At 38.5% G+C, this 25,257-nt stretch overlaps 1 protein-coding gene across 1 annotated transcript in view; it reads left to right on the top strand.

Moving 5' to 3' along the window:
• LOC130540564 (uncharacterized) overlaps positions 1–25,257 on the top strand; it is a 201,502-nt gene that overhangs the window by 4,780 nt on the left and 171,465 nt on the right. Inside the window, exons 2-3 of the mRNA XM_057299004.1 lie at positions 22,946–23,092; positions 25,075–25,220. Of these exons, the coding sequence (XP_057154987.1) occupies positions 22,998–23,092; positions 25,075–25,220 (241 nt within the window). The 5' untranslated portion in view covers positions 22,946–22,997. The remainder of the gene's footprint in view (positions 1–22,945; positions 23,093–25,074; positions 25,221–25,257) is intronic.

Here is a 25,257-nt window from a genome sequence, read left to right as displayed (position 1 = left end):
CTATCTAAATGTTTTTGTGTATATATATTCCAGTTCTGTATTGCCTTACTTGTATTATAGTAGATATTGAATTTTTTGTAAGTGTATGATACCAAGGTTGGCTTGCAAAGATAAATGTCAGACAGGTGTATGGGAGTCAGACAGGGTGTATGGGCAGAGTTATCTGACATCAAAACAATAGGTACCACCGAGCTATTGACAGGAACCCAAAGCAATAGCCTTTTAAGTGTTACATGGAACACAGGGCTAAGATCCACAGTATCTCTCAATTGTTTCTACATAGTTCTATGTGAAGCCTTCTGATTTTAAAATATTGTCTCAAAAAGAATATGCTCATCACCAGAAAGTCTATAAGCGCTGGCTTGATATAGCTGCATTACAAAAATGCAGTCTTATTGTTACTTGCACTAGAAGGCAGGGAATAGCATTATTTATATAAACTTCCAAAACATCACATCACCTTTGCAGGATCTTAGTTGCCTTATGCATGAAGTGGGTCTGACAGCAGGTTGCTCTAATGTTTTTACCTGTTCCCCAAAGCCAAAATTTTACATTTATGGCAGTGTCTAGACAAGAATATCTTTGTCCCCTGTGATCAAGAGAAAGAGTAATTAGAAAAAGCAATGCAAAAATTCAAAAGTAGGCCATACAAAAAGGAAAGGAATGACTTTTCGCCATCATTTTTTTTCCATGAATCACGGGTATTTTAGCAGTGGAAGTACATTTGGCAAGCACTAGGTAAACAAGAGATTTTTATGTCAGGAGGGTGGCTCTAAGAGGGAAGGAGTTTACCATGATGGAGTCATTCAGACTACGGAAGTGGTTATCTCTATCTCTGCTCTTTTATTTCTTTGTACAGAATTGGTTATTCTCTAGTTTGCCTTAATTTTGGCCTTTAAAGATTCCTTTTAGTAATTATTGTAAGACAAGTCTACTAGCTATGGCGTGTCAGTTTTTCTTTATGTGGGAGTATCTTAATTTCACTTTCATTTTTGATGGAGTTTCACGGGAGATAAGAGTTCTTCACTGAGACTATTTTTCTTTTATCACTACAAATGTGTCATCCAATTGCCTCCAATTGTGCCTCTCCTCTCCTCCTGGGATTTCCTGGTACAGATTGGGATGCTGGCTGATTCCCTGCAGGATGCTGAGGCTCTTTAAATTTGGCTTCATTATTGTTTCTTTTTGTCCCTGGGACTGGATAGTCTTAACTGAGTTATATTCTAGTTCCCTGAGTATTAATTTCCTACCTGCTCAAATCTGCTTTAGTCCCCTCTACTGACATTTTTATTTCCTTGCTGAATTTTTTTTTTTTTTTTTTTTTGAGTTGGAGTTTCACTCTTCTTGGCTCTTCTTGCCCCTGCAATGGTGCGGCCTCTGCTCACTGCAATAACTTCTGCCTCCTGGGTTCAAGTGATTCTCCTGCCTCAGCCTCCCAAAGTAGCTGGGATTACAGGTGCCCACCACCACGCCCAGCTAATTTTTGTATTTTTATTAGAGACAGGGTTTCACCATGTTAGCCAGGCTGGTCTGAAATTCCTGACCTCGGGTGATCCACCCGCCTTGGCCTTCCAAAGTGCTGGGATTACAGGCGTGAGCCACACGCCCAGCCTCATTGCTGAATTTCAACTTCAGTATTCCTCTTTGGTGCATTTTTAAAACTTCTATCTATGTAATGATGGTCTCTATCTGGCAAGACATCATTCTCATACTTTCTTGTAGTTCCTTAGATGTGGTATCCTTTAGTTCTTTGAACTTCTTTAAAATAACTGATTTGTCTAGTAAGTCCAATGTCTATGCCTCTTCAGAAACAAAGTCTATTGACTACTTTTGGTTTTCTGTATATGAGCCATACTTTCTACTTTTTTACATGTCTCCTAATCTTCTGTGGAAAACAGGACACTATATTAATACATAATACAATATGACAATTCTGGAAATCAGATTTCCCCTCGCAGGATTTGTTGTTGTTGTTATTTTTTTTTTGTTATAGTTGTTTGTTTAATTACTTTTGTAATCCAAATATGAAAAATCTGTATTCTTTGTTGGGTATGGCTACTGAGGTCTCTGTTAAGTTACCTTAGTTGTCAGCTAATCACCTGAGGAGGATTTCCTTAAACATCTGAAACCAGTAAGTCTCTGAAATGAAATCAGGCCTGTGGTATTATACATTTCAATTTCATAGAGGTTGAGGTATCAAGCAGCTCAACTCTGCTCACTTATTCGGTTTAATAATTTTTCCAGGCCAGGAAAACAAATGTGAGAACCTTTTATTTTCATGTCAAGAACACAACATTTTTCTCAATGCAAATGGGCTCTTGATATGTAAATATCAGCCTGGCCTTGGGAATTTTTCTTCATTATCAATAAGTCAACATATAACTACTATTGTTTCAGGCTCTTTTACCAAACAGAGGAGCTTGGCAATGCCATCAGACAGGGTCAGTGATGCATTTATTACATTACAGCATTATATAGACTGAAGAGAAAAATTATATAACATCATATATGATATGATGGCATAGTAGATACATTTCATTAAGATAGATATGAAGTATTAAACCATTACCTCCAGAGGGAAAATACTTCTGGAAAGAAGATTTGAACAATTATGTTACACAATTCTGCTTACTTAGATATTTTGAGTCAATCAACTACAGGAATTTTAAAAACAAAGTGAATCAGATGGTATCAAGATAGTGTGTGTAACTTCTTTCTTTACCATGGTCTTGGCCTATGTTGGTATCTTCTTTATGTTATAAATTGTATATAGACTCTGTAGAGATAATAGCTTAGAATACTGATCAAAAATAGAATCTTTATGAGAAAAAGAAGAACTAAGGGAGGAGGATCAATAAGGAGATTATTAAGATGGAGTAGAAAAAAATGAAAAGGGATGCATGGGTGTGAAGCTTACTTCGATATCAGTGTTTGTGTCTAGCATCATTATAGGCATGTAGTAAATTCCAAAATCTTTTCTGATCTGAACTGAATTTGGTAATTAATTTGATGAATAGAAGTTAACCTAGTAAGAGACCCATGAAAAGATACAGGTTTGGGGTAGGTGTAAACTGTTATGTTTAGTTTAAAGTTGTTGGCTTTGCCAAGAGTAGATATCACTGTAAATTGAAGGGGGAAAGAAACAAAATGTAAAAGAAGGCCAAAAAATTATGAATTATGAGCTGTATTTATATCAAATGATAAGCTCTGTATTCGAAGAATATGCAAAAAGATTAAAATATCTTTTTATATGCTATGATTTTTTTTTTTTAGAAAAGGCACTGAATGATTCAGGTGTTCAAAGTGTTCATTTTCTTCTAAATCCATCCAGATGTCTCTATTCCAAGGTCGTGGTTCCTATTTCTTTCCAATGTCCTAACAACCACATGAGGGGTTTTGTGACTGTAAATCACATTATCATGTAGTCATGCAACCCACACAATAAAATTTGGATTTCTTTTTTAGAGAGTTGCAAGAAATAAGATTTTAGTTTCAGGCCACCATTGAAGTTTTCTGTTACTTAGCCACTGAGTTGATCTCAGAGATTAGAGACTAAGTTCATAATTTCTTTCTGAAAGCTCCAGAGCAGTGAGTATTGGCCATCTTACTCAGAGGCTTTATAGCCTTTATTATTTCTGTAAGATAAAGTACAGTTGCCACTTAGTGCCCAAAGCTATTGCTCTAGTAAGATCTTTGTCACAATCAACCACAAGTGACATTAACTGTAATGAAACTGAGTGCCATGGATTGCCATTTTCCCATTTTCTTTTAGTGAAGAACTCACTGCTATATTCAGTGCCAAGTAAACCATCAAACCATTCCCATAAACCATGCTCACATGGTTCTGCTGCCTCAGAGGCGGCTAGTTCCAGGAATATCAAAAGAAACTATATCCTTTAACACTGCTGCTTCTCGAGTAAGTAACTTGCTGACAGAAACAGTGAACAGAATGGAAAGGAGCCCTTCCTTTTCTCTTCCTCCTGTCTTTGTCTTCCTTTTGTGCATTTTTCTATGGGACTTAACAGGAAGCCATCTAATGACAGAGAAAAGTTGTTTGCACAGTCTCATGAAGCAGAGTATGGAAAGATAAATTTGAAAGGAAAAGGAATTGCATAAGTATTGACATAGCTTCATAGGCAGCAATGAGTCATTCTTTAAAGTAAGCTTATGTGTTTCAAGTTTTGAGCATATTTGTGTATAGAATTTGGATTGAATCTCTAAATGGAAACTCAAGCATGAAATATATGGGTATATATATATATATATATATATATATATGATGTTTATATTTATATCAACATGGGTGGGGAGATAATAGAAGGGGGAAAATAATGTAAACATAGTGCAGGCAAAAGTCAGAAATTTTTAGTTTTCCATAAACCTATCAAGAAAAATTCAGTGTGTATTTATGTGTATGTCTTTGGGTGCGTGTGTTTGAATTCTTACCAAAAGAGATTGTTGGAGCTTAAACATAGAATTAAACTTGAATACACATTTACTTAAACCAATTCTATCCTTGTTTTGGGAAAAATTATTTTATTGAGGTAAGTATAATGCACTACAGTATAAGAAATCATTACACAAAACAAATTAGAGGTAAAAAAAAACTGTGGGTAAATTGGAGTTTACTTAAATTTATAACAAAACATCTTTCTTTTATCAAAGTGTTTATCATTTACAGTATGTTGGAACTGAAATACAGTAAGCCTTCCAATTTGACTGTCTATGTATAAAAGAATAAGCCATTTTGGACCTCTCACTTGAATGTTCTATTGCATTTCTTGTGTTGGGTCATCAAAACTATCCTGCTGGACATAATATAATTTTGTATAAGCAGTAATTCCCTTCTTCCTCTACAAGATGTAAATGGAATCAGACATGTTATTGCCAAACTTAAGGATTCTACATAACTCATGCATTCTAGAGTATATGCAAAATATAAAGCCGAATCTTTCAGGAAGGTGTTTAAGACAGATAAATGAGAAGGAAGAGGAAGGAGAAACTAGATTTTAAAGCAAAATTGTATGTTGACAGGAACACATTCTGGTTTTTACTGTTTGTTTCTACAAAGAATTTCAGAAATTTTTTTTTTTTTTTTTTTTTTTTGAGACGGAGTCTCGCTCTGTCGCCCAGGCTGGAGTGCAGTGGCGCGATCTCGGCTCACTGCAAGCTCCGCCTCCCGGGTTCACGCCATTCTCCTGCCTCAGCCTCCCGAGTAGCTGGGACTACAGGCGCCCGCTACCACGCCCGGCTAATTTTTTTTTGTATTTTTAGTAGAGACGGGGTTTCACCGTGTTAGCCAGGATGGTCTCGACCTCCTGACCTCGTGATCCGCCCGCCTCGGCCTCCCAAAGTGCTGGGATTACAGGCGTGAGCCACCGCGCCCGGCCAGAATTTCAGAAATTTTTGACAATAAATTTGAGGAAAAGGAGGAAGAGCCTTTGGCGTTGCCTGGTTTCAAGAGCATGGTTTCAGAAAGCGAGCCTTGGTGTCCTGAGAAATTCTCTTAGAAAATTTCAGAGCTCAATGTATTTTTTGATGTTTGGTATCTCAAGTGCATTCCAAGATTGATAAGCAAGTTCGGGGTATTCCAAAAAGAAATAAGAAAGATAACTTAATTTATCATAGAGAATGAGTTTTTAGACTGAATATAATTTAAAAGAGGATACTTGTAACACTGGAAATAGTGAATTTTTTTAAAGATATTACATTCAAGCCAGTGGGAGGTGGTATGAATTCCTAGATGAAAAAATGGAAAATAGTATCACTTTTACATTTGAACTGTTTGGAATGACAGAATTTTAAAAAAAAGCAGAGTCAGTAAAGGCAAACCTTTTACATTGTTTTCATCTTTTTGATGAAGACATCTTAAATCTGTCTAAAATATTGGCTTCTTTGCCATAAAAGCCTTCGTTATTAATTGATATGTTTTTTTTTTCATTCATATAGGATTGGTTACTTGCACTACAGCAAATTTACAACCAGCAAAATAGACTAGAAACAAGCTACTTGTTGATGAAGGTGAGGTTTGGCTAGTTCCTAGTTCTTTGGATTCACATTCCTTATGGGATGTCTAAGGTACCTTCTTCATGTTACTTAGAGCTTCAGTGGCAGGATTCTATATCCAACTGCATTTTTTAGGCTGATTAAGTGAAAGAGCTCCACTGAGTCAAGGAAGGCAATCCACTAGAAACTTCCCCATTTATGTCCACCCGTTCTCATCCCTAAAATTATTGTGACTAAGTTAACATATCTGTGTGTCATTTTACCTAACAATAATAATCTCCTATGATGGAGTTACAGGAAGAGAACTATGGCCACTCTATACATTGATTTCCTATTGAGATAAAAAATCCTCACGAAAAATGAAACGGAAATGAAAAGTCCTTGGTATTTGTAAATACATATGCAATTTGCAAATACATGCATGTAGTTTGTGAGTACTATTATGCATGTAAATATTTACATATTAACTATTCATATAGTTAGGGTATTTGATTCAGATAGAGGAAGGATGTCATTTTTTGCTTTACAAATTTTGGACTACGAGCTAATTGTTTTCTGGAATCTGAAGTTCTTGTCACTTAGAACAAATGATAGCCATGCCCAACATTGGAGGAGACAGCTTCAGGTTGAGGAGAGGCTCTTTGGGATCCATTTTATTTATTTGATGTGCCTTTTTGTCCTTTCACTAGGTGACATGCTTTCCCCCTGCCTTTATTGAGCATCCCACTTTGAAAAAACAAACAAAAAAGCAATGATGACTCTTCATAAAAATAAACAAAACATTCTCCTCTGTCTCTCCACTCTAGCTGTATTATCACCTTTACTCCCCATATCCCCAAATAAAGTTCTTGGTCAAAAAGGCTACATTGATCACCCAGAAATTTCTTTGCTCAAGAGTCAGAAAAATCACCTTGCATTGGAGCTCTTGAGAAGCTTCCCTTGCCCTTGGCCCAGAAGTATAATTCTCAAATCTTATCGGCAGAAAAGATGGCAAGTAGAGTTGCCTTGGCGAATATTTTGCAGTCGAAGTTTTTAACCAAAGAAGCCTATCAGACAATTAACTTGGAATTCATCCCAATTATAAAGCCATTACAGAAAGTAATTAGAAAAATCTAAGGTCTAGGCTTCAACCACAAATATCTGCATAACCCATCCAGCAAGGTGTAGAGCATTTGAACTGGACTGAGTCTTAAATACTGCTGCATCCTGGTAGTAGTCTTAGGCTCTATGCATTCCCTGACCCAGAAAGCTGGTCATTATTTTCCTAAAATAACAAAATTGGCTTCCTTCTGGAGGCTGACTCTGACATGACCCTAGCCTGTAATTTCATCTTTCCTTACTAAAGACTCAGAGTTCAGGGTGGAGCTGCTGCTCAGCAATGACCTCCTGTCTGTGGGAGGATTCAACTTGTCTTCGGAGTTCTCACCCATTCCTATTATCTACCTTCTTAGAGAGACTTCTAAAACGGTCCCAGTAAGTCCTACCTAACCTCCTGCTATTTATGGCTATTTGTAATGTCTTCTCCTTAAGCAACTTGGCTATAACCAAAAAATATGACAGCATTAAGGGATGCACTTCTCTGATTATATTACAAAATATTGTGACATTTGTCCTGCTGCTCTCTTTATTGCCTTCTTGGCTGGTTTGTCTTGATTAAGCCAGTTGACATTTGAAGAGGACCATATAGCAAGGAACAGAAAAATAGCCTGGAACCAATATCCAGTTAGTAACTGAGGCTTTTGGTCCTAAAAACTTTGAGGTCCTGACTCAGCAAACAACCACACAACCTTAGAAGTGGATCCTTCTTCAGTCATAGATCAGATGAGACCTTTAGTCAGTGCCACCTGGATTCAGTTTTGTGAGGGACTCTGAAACAGGGGACCCAGTTAAGTTATGCATAAATTTCTGACCCACAGAAACTGTGAAGTAATATGTTTGCATGTGTGTGTGTGTGTGTGCATGTATGTTATTGTAGTAAAATACACAAAACATAAAATTTACTACTTTAACCATTTTTAAGTATGGACTTCTGTGATGATAAGTACATTTACATCATTGTGCAATAATATGGTTTGTCTGTGTCTCCACCCAAATCTCATCTTGAATTGTAGCTCTCATAGTTTCCACATGTTGTGGGAGGGATCCAGTGGGAGATAATTGAATCATGGGGGCGGTTTCCCCTATACTGTTCTTGTGAGAATAAGTCTCATGAGATCTGATGGTTTTGTAAGAGGAAAGCCCTTTTGCTTGGCTCTCATTCTTTCTTGTCTGCCACCATGTAAGACATGCCTTTCACCTTCTGCCATGACTGTGAGGCCTCCCCAGCCACATGAAACTGTGAGTCCATTAAACTTCTTTTTCTTTATAAATTACCCAATCTCAGGTATGTCTTCATCAGCAGTGTGTAAACGGACTAAAACATGCAACTATCACCAACCATCCATCTTCATAACGTTGTCATCTTCCCTAACTGTTGTTCTTTATCATTAAATACTAACTTACCATTACACTTTCTCCCCAGCCTCTGGCAACCACTATTCTACTCTCTGTCTCTATGATGTTGACTACTCCAGGTTACCTCATCTAAGTTGAATGATACAGTGTTTGCTCCTTTGTGACTGGCTTACTTTGTTTAGCATGATGTCTTCAAATTTCATCTAGTTTGCAGCTTGTGTCAGACTTTCCTTCCTTTTTAAGACTGAATAATATTTCTTTGTCCATTCATCCATCAATAGACACTTGGATTGCTTTCACCTTTTGACCATTGTGAATAATGTGGCTATGATCGTGGTCATACAAATGTCTGTGTTCTTGCTTTCAGTTGTTTTAAATTTACAATCATATGTGGTAATTTTATGTCTAATTTTTTTTGAGTAATCATCACACTGGTTTATAGTCACTAGGTTTTGTGGTAAATTGCTGCACAGTAATAGATAACTGAAAGAAATAGCTTCTAGGATGCGTAAAAGTGAAACAAACAACAAACAAACAAAAACACATCCTTGTACTAATGGAGCTTATAGCCTAGTAGGTGAGATAGAAATAATCAAATGCTGATGGCATTGGATGAATATTCACAACTTTTGTGCATATGGAAAGAGAGAAGTGTATGGCATAATAGGATTTGAAAAAGTGGCTGTTATCCAGGCTAGGAAGTCGGGCTTACTATCAATCCACCCAAGCAGGAGGAGTAACTTTGGACAAGCCAGCTGGCTAACAGCTTGTAGCACAGATTGAACAGAAGAAAGTTTCTTGCTTTGAGATCTTATCCTTTCTTTGAAGAAGACGCATACCATGAAAGAAGAGAAGAAAGCACATTATCAATGCTTCATATGCAACCATATCCAATGCCAACAGCCTAACCTTCCCTCTTCTTGTGTGCAGTTGTTATAGTGACAACATTGATTGCATATTCATAGTAAAGATTTCACTGGACTGGATATTATTGTTTTGTTTGTTTTATTTTGTTTTCATTTTTATTTTATTATATTTATTTATTTATTTTTGATACAGTCTCGCTGTGTTGCCCGAGCTGGAGTGCAGTGGCACGATCTCGACTCACTGCAACCTCCGCCTCCCAGGTTCAAGCGATTCTCCTGCATTATCCTCCTGAGTACCAGGATTACAGGCATGCACCACCATGCCTGGCTAATTTTTGTATTTTTAGTAGAGAGAGGATTTCACCACGTTGGCCTGGCTGGTCTCAAACTCCTGGCCTCAAGTGACCTGCCCACTTCAGCCTCCCAAAGCACTGGGATTACAGGCATGAGTCACGGCACTCGGCTATTTTGTTTTTAAATAGACAGTATTTTCTGCTTTGTTAATTTACAGATTTATTTTGTTAATTAACAGATGTGAATCTTAGTATCCCTCAAAGCAAATAATTAGAAAAACTCAGTGTTACTTGAGTTAAATGTAGAAACTGAACAGACAATGGTAGGCCCTCCTCCTATTAAGACTACTTGAAGTTTGGTTTTGTTTTATTTTAATTTTAGGCCCTTCATTTCTCTCAAATAGACCTGTAGCCTATTTTGGGTTGAAATCCTCAGTGTGTGGCAGCTAAGCTACAAAATATAAAGAATGAAAATATTTGCCCTGTGTCTTGAAGTTTCCTTTGAAAATATTTTGAATTCTAGATATATGTACAATAATTCAGAAATAATTTTACTGAAAAGTTTTATTTTTATATCTTCCCCACCAGAAATACATAATAAAAAGACAAACTAAATCATTAACAAAATGAATTTTGGGCTAGGCGCGATGGCTCAGGCCTGTAGTCCCCAGCACTTTGGGAGGCTGAAGCAGGAGGATCATTTGAGGTTAGGAGTTTGAGACCAGCCTGGCCAACATCGGGAAACCCTGTCTCTACTAAAAATACAAAAACTAGCCGGGTATGGTGGCACTTGTCTGTAAGCCCAGCTACTCGGGAGGCTGAGGCAGGAGAATTGCTTGAACCTGGGAGGCGAGTTGAACTCCAGCCTGAGCGACAGAGTGAGACTCCATCTCAAAAAAAAAAGGAAAGAAAATAATGAATTTTGAATTTCACTTGCCCAGTTAATTGGGAGTCCCCACTCTGGTGTTTTTTCCTGTCATAGCACAACCTCTCTTCTCACAGCTAGGCCTGGGATGTTACTAATGCCATGATTTAAATAGTTCTGATTTTTTTGTTTTCCTTTTTGCCTGCTGTCAGGCTGTGATAACTCCAGTGCTAATTGGCTACATGATTTGAAACTGCATTTTCTATATCCTATTTTTAGAGTGACAACATGAGAAGTGACAAATGAAGCAATTGATTTCAGGAAAAAAGAAGACACATAGATAGCAAAAAGGCATAGATCAAATAGCAAAAAGACACCAAGTATTAAAATGAAATTAATACTCACCATTTTAAATGAAGCACCCACATAAATAAGGATGAGTAGAGTTGAACTACACAGGTAAGCTGTAGGTAATTGTATACCAGTATAAACTCATATGATAAATTAGCATAGTTTTGAGAGTCATAGGTTTTCACAGAATAAAGGGAATATTTGAATTCCCAGAGGATTCATTGTAAGGTAACTTCAATACAGAGTTACTCTTAAGCATTATAAATGAAATTGTTTATAAGTTCTAAACTGTTCATCCAAGAATGGGCTGTTACTCTTGTATGAAGGCAGGATGAACAAAATTGGAAGCAGGCAGATTCTAGAACCCCTTATAACTCAGTGTGGACTCTTCTCCAGAAAAAAAAAAAAAAAAGATCCATTCGATGTTTTAGTATTGCTCATAATCACTTGAAATTCAGTTTTGAAGTTAGTGTCTCGGCCAATAGAGGTTCTCTGTCGAGACTCTTCTCGAAGCTGACCTTACACATCTGATATTTTGCCTCTAAAGGATCTGGACCAAGATAGGATTACTGAATATCTCAAGAACAATCAAGAATGTAAGAAAATGTAAGTACAAAAGAGAAAGTGCATTTTTTTTCTTTTTTCTCTTCTCCCAAGCAATATGTTTTCTGAAGATTTCTGGGTCTTACTTTTGTTGCTTATTTGTTACTTCTTGAAAATAATAGAGATTTTCTCATTTGCTCATCAAGTATTGCTCATCAAATATTGAGGTTCTTTACAGCAGCACTAGTCTCTCAGGAAATTGCTCATCAAATATTGACTTTCTTTATAGCAGCATTAGTCTCTCAGGAAACTACAGTATGGTCATACTAGGGGAGCCAATTGAGGAGGATGTTAGGATATGTAAGGTTCTTTCACAACCCGACCGGATATGGCTTAGAGAGGATTAAACTTTTCTTCCAGCCTATGCATCTGAAGGTCTTTCTTCTTCTGTCTATTAAGAATGGAAGGGAATGAGCTGAGAGCACATCTCTCCTCCTGAGTTTCTAAGGAAAGTTTGGCTTTAATTAAGACTGGAATTAAAAGCAGATCTTCAATTTTTAAAAACTTTATTGCAAAACTGTCCAATCTAATTTAATGCCATATTTATTTAGAGGTGCTGCATACTGTGTTGTGGGAAACAAAGAAAATACAGGAATTTAGTGATCCAGTTAACCTCTCCACCCATCAGTGAGCAAATAATTTCTGCCCTATAGTGTCTGACTCTCCTGATGTCAGGAGTTTTGGGTCTGGCTGCCTTGATCACCAGCTGTATACCTGATCCATTCTCCAAGCATTAGACCACCAGTCTAGGGCTTCAGTTAGACTTAACATGGAATTATAAAACATTGCCCCTTTGCCCAAAGAGTATATTATAGTCTATTTGAGAGACTATACACTCACACACACACATATATAAAAACACACACTTATGCATAAATACACACACATATACATACACACACATAATCTATGTATAGATTTATATACATATATTTATATATGTATATAAAAATATATGTGCATAATATCTATACATATATGTATAGATATACACATATATAGATATATATTTATATTCATATACATATATATCATCTTATTCTCTGTGTATGTGTTTGTATGTATTCATACGTATATACACAGTCCCAATATATAGTCTACTGTCTCTGTGTATCTGAATACACACACATACACACACACACAGACATATAAAATATATGTGTATATATATGCATATATATATGTGCATATACACATATATATGTGTATATATATGCATATATATATGTGCATATACACATATATATGTGCATATATATATATATGGAGTTAGCAGGAAGAATTTAAGGAAATGTTGTGGTTTTAGTGCATACAAAGCTGAGTTTGAAACCAGACCCACTAGAGGGTAATGCTGAATAGAACCTCTGCCTTCTCTCATTCTCGATTATTTAATCTGGAATATGGGAACAAAAGCAATGTGTACAATTCTCTCTATTCAAACTTCCAGAGACTGAGAACTCCCTTTAAATGATTTATTCCCAAATGGTTAGGCTCCCTAGTGGGTGAGATTTGCACTGTGTACACATAAATTTTAATAACAAAAGACAGAAATTTATTTAATGGAAGCACCCTAGTCAGTGGTACTGCCATGATTGGGACAGCAGTCTCCTAATTTATGTGCAATCAACTTATTCAATGGACTGAGCATCAACTATGATAGGTTAGAGGATATAATGGAGAGAATAATCATAAATTATTTTTGCCATCATGGGGTTTATATTCTGAAAGCTGGTACTCTGAGAGGAGACAGGCAGGCAGACACACATTCACACAAGCACACACACACACACACACACACACGCTAATTAAAAGTATAACTTCAGAGGTATATTATGTTAGGAGACCATAAAATAGATTGTTTTGACTTTGGGAGGTAGGAGTATGACAGAAGAATTACAGAAAGATGAGCTGTAACATCAAGGATGATTTGGAGTTCAATGTGGTTGGGTAGGAGGGAGAAGAGATGATGAAGCAGGAAATGTAAGGAGTGCACAAGGCAAAAGGCAGATGAGTGTGGCTGGTTTGCTTGAGTAAAAAAGAGAAAGAGGAGTGTAAGATAAAGCTGGAGAGATAGCCAGTAGTTAGACCATGAAGGTGCCTGCAAATTATGTAACTGTCATAAAAATTGTTTTCTATTTTAGGAACAATGAGAAACCTTTCAAGAAGTGGTAGAAGCTAGGGAAAGTGGATGACACGATCAGAGATCATGAGATGACTTTTATTTTTTTTATTTTTATTTTTTTTATTATACTTTAAGTTTTAGGGTACATGTGCACATTGTGCAGGTTAGTTACATATGTATACATGTGCCATGCTGGTGCGCTGCACCCACTAACTCGTCATCTAGCATTAGGTATATCTCCCAATGCTATCCCTCCCCCCTCCCTCCTCCCCACCACAGTCCCCAGAGTATGATATTCCCCTTCCTGTGTCCATGTGATCTCATTGTTCAATTCCCACCTATGAGTGAGAATATGCGGTGTTTGGTTTTTAAATACCTAGGAATCCAACTTACAAGGGATGTGAAGCACCTCTTCAAGGAGAACTACAAACCACTGCTCAAGGAAATAAAAGAGGATACAAACAAATGGAAGAACATTCCTTGCTCATGGGTAGGAAGAATCAATATCGTGAAAATGGCCATACTGCCCAAGGTAATTTACAGATTCAATGCCATCCCCATCAAGCTTCCAATGACTTTCTTCACAGAATTGGAAAAAAACTACTTTAAAGTTCATATGGAACCAAAAGAGAGCCCGCATCGCCAAGTCAATCCTAAGCCAAAAGAACAAAGCTGGAGGCATCACACTACCTGACTTCAAACTATACTACAAGGCTACAGTAACCAAAGCAGCATGGTACTGGTACCAAAACAGAAATATAGATCAATGGAACAGAACAGAGCCCTCAGAAATAACGCCACTTACCTACAACTATCTGATCTTTGACAAACCTGAGAAAAACAAGCAATGGGGAAAGCAGTCCCTATTTAATAAATGGTGCTGGGAAAACTGGCTAGCCATATGTAGAAAGCTGAAACTGGATCCCTTCCTTACACCTTATACAAAAATCAATTCAAGATGGATTAAAGATTTAAACGTTAGACCTAAAACTATAAAAACCCTAGAAGAAAACCTGGGCATTACCATTCAGGACATAGGCGTGGGCAAGGACTTCATGTCCAAAACACCAAAAGCAATGGCAACAAAAGCCAAAATTGACAAATGGGATCTAATTAAACTGAAGAGCTTCTGCACAGCAAAAGAAACTACCATCAGAGTGAATAGGCAACCTACAACATGGGAGAAAATTTTTGCAACCTACTCATCTGACAAAGGGCTAATATCCAGAATCTACAGTGAACTCAAACAAATTTACAAGAAAAAAACAAACAACCCCATCAAAAAGTGGGCGAAGGACATGAACAGGCACTTCTCAAAAGAAGACATTTATGCAGCCAAAAAACACATGAAAAAATGCTCATCATCACTGGCCATCAGAGAAATGCAAATCAAAACCACTATGAGATATCATCTCACACCAGTTAGAATGGCAATCATTAAAAAGTCAGGAGATGACTTTTAGATGTAATGTCCTTTTTACCTGTAATGTAGGAAATTGGTTGGTTTGGGTGATAATGTGGATTAGGGACACCAGTTCGGAGACTCTTGAAACTTTACTAGGAACCATTTTTAAACCATGGTAGCATGGACAATGGTGCTGGTGGCAGAGGGTGTATTATTTTCCTATGAATGCTGTAACATATTACCACATGTTTGGTGGCTTGAATAACAGAAATGTATTCCATCACAATTCTGGAGGCCAGAAATCCAAAATCAGTTTCATCTGATCAAAAACCGAGTTATCCATCTATTGACAGCCCCTTCTGGAGGCTCTGGGGATAATCCATTCCTATCCTTTTCCCACTTTGGTGGTGGCCCCTCTCTCTCTGCCAGGTCCCAGGGCCAATAAACTGTGTGACCTTTGCATTCAGGACTCACTAGGCAGTGACACCCTGCTATAGGTGTGCTGTTCCATGAAAGGAAATGGAAAGAGGGAAGTCAATACTTTGACTCCACTGTAGTTTGACCTCTTGATTATACTGCTGCAGTAAGTGATTCAGTCCTTGGCAATTACTTGTGCTTTTGGCTTGTTGCTTTAACTGATCATTCAAATATCACCTCAGTTGAGCTCCTGATAACCAGCATTCTTACTCTGAGACAGGGTCGGGTACCTACCATCAACAACATCACCATATGATGAGATGAGATGAGATGAGATGAGATGAGATGAGATGAGAAATTGGATTTCTGGAAGGGCTCACTTTATTGGAGAAAGCTCCTTTTACTAAGAGAACACTTGAAATTTTCTTCCTCCAAGCCCATCCCCATCTCAGGCCTCTCTGGAGACTGGCCTCACTCTGGGGTGCCTGGCTCTATATAGTCTTCTTTCTCTCAGGCTTCAATTCTGCTTCCTATGTCCCACTCACTTTTCCATTTTGGTCTCTCTCCTTCCTTGATGAGCTCACACTGCATTTCAGGCCTCTAGTATCTGTCTTCTCTCCTGCAGTAGCCAGATCCAGCAGCCATATGCCAGTCTGGTAAGTCTAACATAAAAACAAAATCTCTTATAGCTTCCTGAAATCACTCCCTCCTATGACTACTCAAACTCACCCAGGAACCCATCAGACTCCAGGGACACATCAGTGAATAAGACTGGCCCCATCCCTACTCTCACAGGGCTTATATTCTAGCTGGAAAAATTACTATTAAACAGTAAAATAAATATGCCATGAACAGGCTAGAAAGATTACGATTCTATTTCTAGGACTCATTTATTCTTTGTTTTCTTCCCATGAGGTGCAGCAAGAATACCAGAGAGACCAGACCATGAGGATAGAGACTTTAGGTTAAACCAGGGTCTCTCTTCCTTGTTACCTTAGCGCAGATCACAAAACAAAGTTATTTCTGTGAGTCAGGGATTTTCCCCAATGCTCTGACAAGGACGGGCTGACACTTACTTGTTGGTATCACTAAGGAAGCTTTATAGAAGCATTTTCTCTCCTCACTGCTGAAATGTGATCCAGGGGCACAGCTCTTCAGAAAGAAGGCAAGTTTTCCTGTGCGGCTTTCATCTGAAAGCAACACTAGAGCTGCTCACTTGATTTTTTCTTTTCTTTTTTTTTGTTTAAGACGGAGTCTCACTCTGTCACCCAGGCTGGAGTGTAGTGGCGTGATCTTGGCTCATTGCAACCTCCGCCTCCCGGGTTCAAGTGGTTCTCCTGCCTCAGCTTTCCAAGTAGCTGGGATTACAGGGGCACACCACCATGCCTGGCTAAGTTTTGAATTTTTAATAGATAATTTTTAGTAGAGATGGTGTTTCACCATGTTGGTCAGGCTGGTCTCGAACTCCTGACCTCGTGATCCACCCGCCTCAGCCTCCCAAAGTGCTGGGATTACAGGGATGAGCCACCACGCCCAGCCTTGATCTCTTTACCCTATGGTCACCTGCAGGATCATCTGTCTTCATCTCCTAGACCAACCTTGCACAGAAGGCCTCAGTATTCCTATGCTTGCTTGTGAGCCAGCATTGGCCTGAGGTCTCATTCAAACCACAGCACTTAAGCCATATCCCTAGGTTCTCTTAACCTGTTTATTATCCCAATCCCTATAAAACTGAGGCCCTGTCAATTTTTCTTTAGATTTCTCTCCAAGCTCTGGAATCTTATCTTTGCAACCTCTCTTAGGGCCATGGTCTAACTACCTAGCCTGTAAATTTTTATGATGTCAAATGTGTGTCTGCTTACACTTGTCCAAACTGCTGGGACTGGATTCTTCTCTGCTGCCATACCTCAGAATTTCCAGAATGAACAACTGGCCTGGATCATGGCCTTTTGATGCTATAGTCTTTTGCTTAAGGCCCAAATGTGGGGCTGGACTTTTTCCCTGCATGGACGCCTGGATCTGTACAGAGGACCGAGTTGGCAGCCAGCCCTACTGCAGCCGAGCCTGCTCAGCTGGAGTCTTGGGCAATGGCCATACCCTCTCTTCATGTCCCATCTTTACCATCACGGCAGGAGGCTGGCCTGAGAATATGCCCCCTTCAATATACATGCCACCATTACCTCCTATAGTGCATGAGACCCTCTTTTAGTGTAAACATTGCTCTCTCAGATTAAATGTAGAAGCATTATGAGAGAGAAGGCTAGAGAGAATGTTTAGGGTAAAAAACAAAGGTAGCCGTAGTGTAATATCTCAGACTCTACAGAATGAGATATTCTCTGGGCCAATGGCATTCTCTAGGCAAATGATGGTGACATCTTATTTAGAGTCTTAGATTAACCAGATGGCATGAGCTGGATCATGACTCACAGCAAGGTTTCTACCTTTATTCACCTTGCAATGAGGAAAAATGTCTAAATAGAGTTAGCAATTGACTGTTCCAAAGTGCCCTGAGGACAGACAGTCTCTTCTCTAATAAGGAGATACTTTATCCAGAGTGACAAATTACTCAGAAGGTCACATTTTCTCCATGTGATCAGGCTGAATTTTATGATGTAGCAGGTTGATAGTGGAACTATTTCTGCAATTGGGACAGCACATAATGAGCCCAAAAGGCTTTGTTCAGAGGCAGGAGAGAGGCTTGAAGACTAGAATGAGGAGGAAGGTTGGTCTGAAGCTCCCTTCAAGAGAACAATCCATTTATATCTCTCCAACTGTGGTAAGCCCATGGGTGGGTTTGTATTCCAGTCATGGAAGGACAATTAGGAAGTATAGGAATTCTGCAGCAAACCACATATTTTATTCTAAAAGACATATTAATTTCTCTAATTTTCATTCAGTTTTAAAATATAAGAATCATGAAATCCTAAGTATTTTATATATTTTTTGACAATCCTATAATAACTTATTCAAGCAACATGCAAGTCAGAAGACAACTAAAGTTTACATAAGGGCACAGCCAACCCTCATGAAAGTATAAAGCCATTTTTCTATGAATTGATTAAATAAAATATGAACATTAATATCACTATGAAGAAAAAATGAAATCATTTATAAACTCTCTAAAAAGAAGTATCTAAACATGTTTCTATATGCGCTTCCACACATTTTTCCTATCAGTTTTTATATACTCTGTTCAAAAACAAGTTCATGTTGTAATCTTTATTAACTTTTTTGTTTGTTTGTTTTTGAGATGGAGTCTTGCTCTGTCGCCCAGGCTGGAGTGCAGTGGTGTGATCTCCGCTCACTGCAAACTCCGCCTCCCGGGTTCACGCCATTCTCCTGCCTCAGCCTCCCAAGTAGCTGGGACTACAGGCGCCGACCACCATGCCTGGCTAATTTTTTGTATTTTTAGTAGAGACAGGGTTTCACCATGTTAGCCAGGATGGTCTAGATCTCCTGACCTCGTGATCCATCCACCTTGGCCCCACAAAGTGCTGGGATTATTAACTTATTTTTTAAACTTAAGAGTTTAACATTGACATGCTTCTGCATTATTCATGTTTCTATATTCTTAAATTCATTCTGTCATGATATGTTGAAAGCTAGGTTGTATTAAATTAAATCAATGTATTGGTTCTTAGCTAATCTTAGATCTATCCATCTCTCTGATACATTTTGGATGTCTCCTCCAATTCTCCTGTTGGGACACAATCCCCAGTGTTGGATGTGGGGCCTGATGAGAGATGTTTGGGTCATGGGGATAGATCCCTCATGGCTGGGTGCTGTCTTCACAATAGTGAGTGAGTGCTTGTGAGATCTGCTTGTTTAAAATTGTGTGGCACCTCCCCCTGATTCTCTTGCTTCTTTTGTTCCCTCTCTCACGATGTGAAATGCTTGCTCCCCCTTTTCCTTCTGCCATGATTATAAGCTTCCTGAGGCCTCACCAGAGGCTGAGCAGATGGCAGAGCCTTGCTTCCTGTACAGCCTGCAGACATATGAGCCAATTAAACCTCTTTTCTTTATAAATTATCTAGTCACAGATATTTCCTTATTGCAATGCAAGAACAGCCTAAAATGCTATCTGTTCATCTACATACATATAATAGGAATTGGTTCATGCAATTGCAGAGGCTGAGAGCTCCCACTCTGTAAGCTGAAACAGCAGGAAAGCTGATGGTGTAATTCATTCCAAGTCTAAAGGCCTGAGAATTGGCAGGGATGCTGGAGTAAGTTCTGGTCTTTGTTCAAAGAACTGAGAACCAGGGTCATTGATGTCTGAGTGGAAAAGGAGATGGTGTCCCAGCTCAAGCAAAGACCAAATTAACCCCTTATCCACTTTTTGTCCTATTTAGGCCCTCAAGTGATTGCATGATGCCTACCAGCATTGTTGAAGACAATCTTCTTCACTCAGTCTATCAATTCAAATGTTAATCTCTGCCAGAAAAGCCATCACAGATACACCCAGAAGTAATGTTTTGCCAGCTCTCTGAACATACCTTAACTCAGTCAGGTTGACACATAAAATCAACCATCAAAATGATGTTTTTAGTTTTTTAATGTTATCAACACAATGCTCTTCTGAATATTCATATATTTGTATTTCTACACAGTTTTAAAATCATTTATTTGGTTAAATTCTTAGGGGGGATTCTTAAGCCAAATGACAGAGATATACATTTTCATTCATTTGCTTGGCAAATGAGGAAAAAAGAGAGGGTAATTTAGCATTTTTCATCCTTTGTCCTTAGCTATAACTTATGCCATAAATATGCTAAGATAGATATACATACACACAAAACATTAGGTAAAGAACTAATGTCTTAATTAAGTTTTCATGTCTAATAATATGTTAAAGTTACTTTTACCATCCTGTTTTCCAAATTAAGATCATTTTTGAGAAAAAAGTCTTTTTCATAACATATAGTCTTAAAACACCTTATATCTTAGAAGATGACTACACACATAGCTACACACACACATTGGCTTTCACAGCGCAGATGGCTTTCAATAGCATTTTTGTATACTGTCCTCCCAAATAACACTTTATATATATATATATGTGTGTGTGTGTGTGTATATATATATACACAGTATGTGTATAGATAGATAAATAGATTAATGTTTAGAGATATATATATGCACATATATATATGATATATTATCTATTACTGATTCCACATCATTCTAAACTATACTGATGAGCAAATTAGAAATGTCATTAATTCCATATTATACTAAAATATATTGGCAAGAAATTTGGATTCATATTTAAGAGGGAGTTTATTTTAGTAGCACAAACATGTCACATGAAACCTAACATGCAGAACTGAAAATGTTGCGTTTGGGACAGAAAGCTAGGCTAAGCTCAGAGAAATTCCTCCAAAGACCACCAAATCTGCTGAAAATCCAGATGAATTTGTCGTAGATCCGCAAGCACCATAGGGAAGCAAAGATGGGTCACTGTTGCATAGTCTCAGCCACACACTCTGAGGATAGTTTCTTACACACTTACACACATGCTCACACACAGATGTGTGAATCTCCACATGCTCTATGTACTATTCTTAAGTATATTTCCGCTGGTCTTCTGGGGATAAAGCCTAGAGAACTAGCCTAGTGGAGTGATAAACCCTGCTGTCACTGGAGTCAAAATGCCTATATTAAATTGTGATTCCATCACCCATCAACAGGTAGTCTTGAGTAATTTACTATTTTAATGTCTCAAAGCCTTAAATCTTAGGTAACTTAAACTCTAAGCCTCCGTGTTTTCATCTATAAAATGAGGGGGATGCTAGTAAAGTCTGCTTCTCAGGGCTGTTGAAAGATTTTAAAGCTCTTGACACCTTGTAAACAGTCAGAAGGGGCTGGGAATTATTATTACTACTATTTTTCTTCCTTTTAGCATTATTTTATTTTATTTCATTTCATTTTATTGCTATTATTTATTTTTGAGACCAAGTCTCACTCTGTTGCCCAGGAGGGAGTGCAGTGGCATGATCTCAGCTCATTGCAACCTCTGCCTGCTGGGTTCAAGCAATTCTCGTGCCTCAGCCTCCTAAGCAGCTGGGACTGCAGGCGTATACCACCATGGCTGGCTAATTTTTGTATTATTAGTAGAGATGGTGTTTCACCATGTTGGCCAGGCTGGTCTGGAACTCCTGACCTCTGGTGATCTACCTGCCTTGGCCTCCCAAAATGCTGGAATCACAGGCATGAGCCATCGTGCCCTGCCTTAGCATTATTTCAATACTTAAAACGTCCTGAACATTTTAGTGCCAGGCCAGTAGTCTCCCTTTATTTATTTATTTATTTATTTATTTATTTATTTATTTATTTATTGAGACGGCGTTTTGCTCTTGTTGCTCAGACTGGAGTGCAATGGCATGATCTCAGCTTGCTGCAATCTCTGCCTCCCGGTTCAAGCGATTCTCCTGCCTCAGCCTCCCCAGTAGCTGGGACTACAGGCATGTGCCACCACACCCAGCTAATTTTCTATTTTTAATAGAGACAGGGTTTCTCCATGTTGGTCAGGCTGGTATCAAACTCCCAACCTCAGGTGATCTGCCCACCTCAGCCTCCCAAAGTGCTGGAATTACAGGCATGAGCCACCATGCCCAGCCTCCCATTATTAGGAAATAGGAGTGAGACAGTCAGGTGTGAGCGGGTCCCCAGAAAAACTCCAGCCAGCCTGCGCACTGGGGTGGAGCCTTGGGGAGTTTGCCCACTGGCAGCAGAGAGGAACCTGGCCCCTGTTCTTCCTGTGTGGAACCTGAGATACCTGGGTGGCAAGCACGCTAACAGGGCCTCTGGCCTTGTGGGGTGTCCTTGTTTCCCCCTTTTCTTCCTTTTCACCCAATAAAACCCTGTCTTACTCACCATAAAAATTGTCTGCCAGCCTGAATTTTCGTGGCCATGGGACAAAGAACCCCATCTTTAGCTGAACTAAGAAAAAGTCCTGCAACTGTAGCACATCAACATAAAATAATTCAGTGTAAACCTAAAGTCATAATTAACAATAAAAATAGCTTATGGCCAAAACTACAGGTGGGATTTCACATGGCAGATGTCCTAAATGGATTTTGTGCTCAAAGTTGGACTATCTCATACCAGCTTTTACAATTATGCAACTAATTGCAGTGAGCCTAGATCGCACCATTGCACTCCAGACTGGGTGACGAGAGCGCAACTCCGTCTTAAAAAAAAAAAAAAATGCAGCTAGAGTTCTCATCCTTCATCTAGACTTTCTAGTCAGTGACCTCAAGCCTGGGTGGAAGTATAGGTTTTGTCACTAGTTCAAGCCAACTATTTTTTGTTCAATAAAGATAATATCAGATATATCAGGAACATCACACCTAATTGACAGGGGAGTACCATCTGGTGAAACTTTGGGCAATTAATGCCTCTGAACTTTTAATGAATCCTCTAAGGCAGGCCTGACTGCACTATGGAGTGCTGGTGAGATTTAGAAGAGATGACAGACATGCAATCGAATGAAAGACTGCAAAGCAGGAGCTAGTTAGCAATCATCAAAATAAATATCACCATCACCCCCTCTTTTTACAGATCATTGTCTGTTAAGACTCCATCGCAGAGAAGTTAAAGAGCTTCAATCACCATGCTTTCAGGGTCAATTTGTCTCCGAAAAGGAACAGATGGGGAAGAATTATTCCATTCACAGTTGACTTGTCAGAAATTCCAAGATCTTGGACTGTAAGTAAACGACCTTGCTTATGAAATCACGAATTCCCTTCTGTAAGAAAGTAAAATTGTTGTCACTAGCCCAAAGTCTAAATACACACTCACCTTCCATATATTTTCAGCTCCTAGTCAGGGAAGAATCTGCTTCTGTAAAAGGTTTGCAAGGTGCATGTGGTTTGCAAAGTGGCTGTTGTTGGTATTGATGGTGAGGAGGAGGAGGGGGAGGAGGACAGAGCTATACAGGTTCCCTGAGAGTTATCCCGTTTAAATTGTTAGCGTTAGCTGTGTTAGTCTTCAGCCTAATCAAAAGCTCACCACAAATGTTGCAATGGAAAAAACAAACAAACAAAAATCCTTTAAATGGCAGGAACAAAGCAGAAAAAGAGGGAAAATGAAACAACCTGCCATTGTGGGAGGACTCCTGCTCCAATACACAGCAGTCTCTCCCAGGCTGAGCAATTCTAGGCACAGTGTATAAACAGGCAGTTGATAAGAAGGGGCACACCGGGCTGTCAGCTTCTCCATGGCCTACCTGAGGTCCATGACTCTGTAGGAAGAAGATGTAGCTTTATATTAATATTTGTACAAAATTGATTAACTAAACCAAATAGACAACTGAGAATCTGGCTCAATATCTGCCAAATTCCAACCTTACCTTGGTCAAATTGCACTGTATTTTTTCTTCTGTGAGAAAAACAAGAATGAAAGCAAGTCTGGATATTTTCATATAATCTCAAACCATCTATTGAAATACAATGAAAAAAGGCAAAGCTGGACAAGTTGGGCTTCTACTTATAGAAGAAAAACTTTGACTTTATATTTAAATATTTTAATATACATTTATGATAGAGGAAAAGATCTATTATGTTTTTGCTGCAAAGTATAGTATTCCCTGTTTCTAAATCCTTCCTTTTATTTCACCAACAATATATATACTGCCTGTATGATTGAGCAGTTATGAAGTAGGAGGAAAATAAAATTCAAGAATTGTACAAATAGATTTTTGAAATTAGCAAACTTTACAAGTAGAAAAGAGGCTTGTAAAAACCAAATAAACAGCTGAAAAAAAGAAAGCAAATATTAAAACAAAAGTACAAGGACAGTGAGGAAAATTTTGGTTAGTGACTCTCAAATATAATGAAAAGTGAACATCTGTTCATTTTTATCTCAAAAGTAAATTTTATCTCCACACATTCGAAAGAAAACCAAGCAGCATTAGGGTCATAGAGAAGGATAGAGATCACCTAACACTCCAAACCACTGTCATATTTTAATGACACAATAATACAACAAATTAGATACGGTCCTAATTTGTTAAAGATGTTGAACAGCACTAACAGGACAACCTAGATGGCGATAAGATTGGCATCAGATTAAGACTGGCCTCACTGGGTGAAAAATGCAAAAGAGTATAAAGTTTTCTGTAAATATGTAAGTCCAAGTATGTATGTTTGAAAATTTCTCAGGTTACTTTTTCCCTGGCCTAGTCACAGAACATTGTAAATAAATCAGTGCTATCAGATTCTCATAGTTCCACCTCACTCTGCCAGTCAGTATTTCTGCAATAACTGTTTCCCTGGGAAATAGCAGGGTTCCCACCTTGGCAGTGGTTGATAGATGAAAATAAACTGTAGAGCCCATCAAAATCCACTACTGCCTCCAGTTTACATCACCTTTTTGAGAGACCATGATCACAGAGAGAAAGGGTAGAGGGACCTGCTAACACTCCCCCTTTTCACATTGTCGTTTGATAATCCCTGGGGATAATACAGGGTATTCTGGACTCTGATTCATTTGATATTGGGAAATCAAGGTGGAAAACAAGAAATTGTTGTAGCAAGAGCATTTAGGGGACTGACACTGTTTGATATCCGTGCATCCCTTCCAAAGCCTAAGAATTCTCTCGTTAGACAGAACCCCTAGAATTTAGGGGTGTCAGAGAAAGGTTCGTTCTCAGTCTATATCTCACACATTCCTCTATTCCTGTGACACAGGGCTGAAAGCAATGATGTTGCCATTCATCCTTTCACGTATTCATTATGGTCTACAGCTGAGAAGGGCTATTTGGGGTTTGCTTTGCCTGATGGTAGCAGAAGAAAACCAAGAGGCCTCTCTACGAAAGCTTGCAGTAAGGAGAAAGGTAAAATGTTAAGTCTAAAGAGAACCAAAGAAATTAC

This window comes from Pan paniscus, chromosome 8 (assembly GCF_029289425.2).
Source record: "Pan paniscus chromosome 8, NHGRI_mPanPan1-v2.0_pri, whole genome shotgun sequence".
In the NCBI taxonomy this organism is placed as follows: Eukaryota; Metazoa; Chordata; class Mammalia; order Primates; family Hominidae; genus Pan; species Pan paniscus.
The sequence above is the reverse complement of the archived record's forward strand: the minus strand, read 5'-3'. Positions and strand labels throughout refer to the sequence as shown.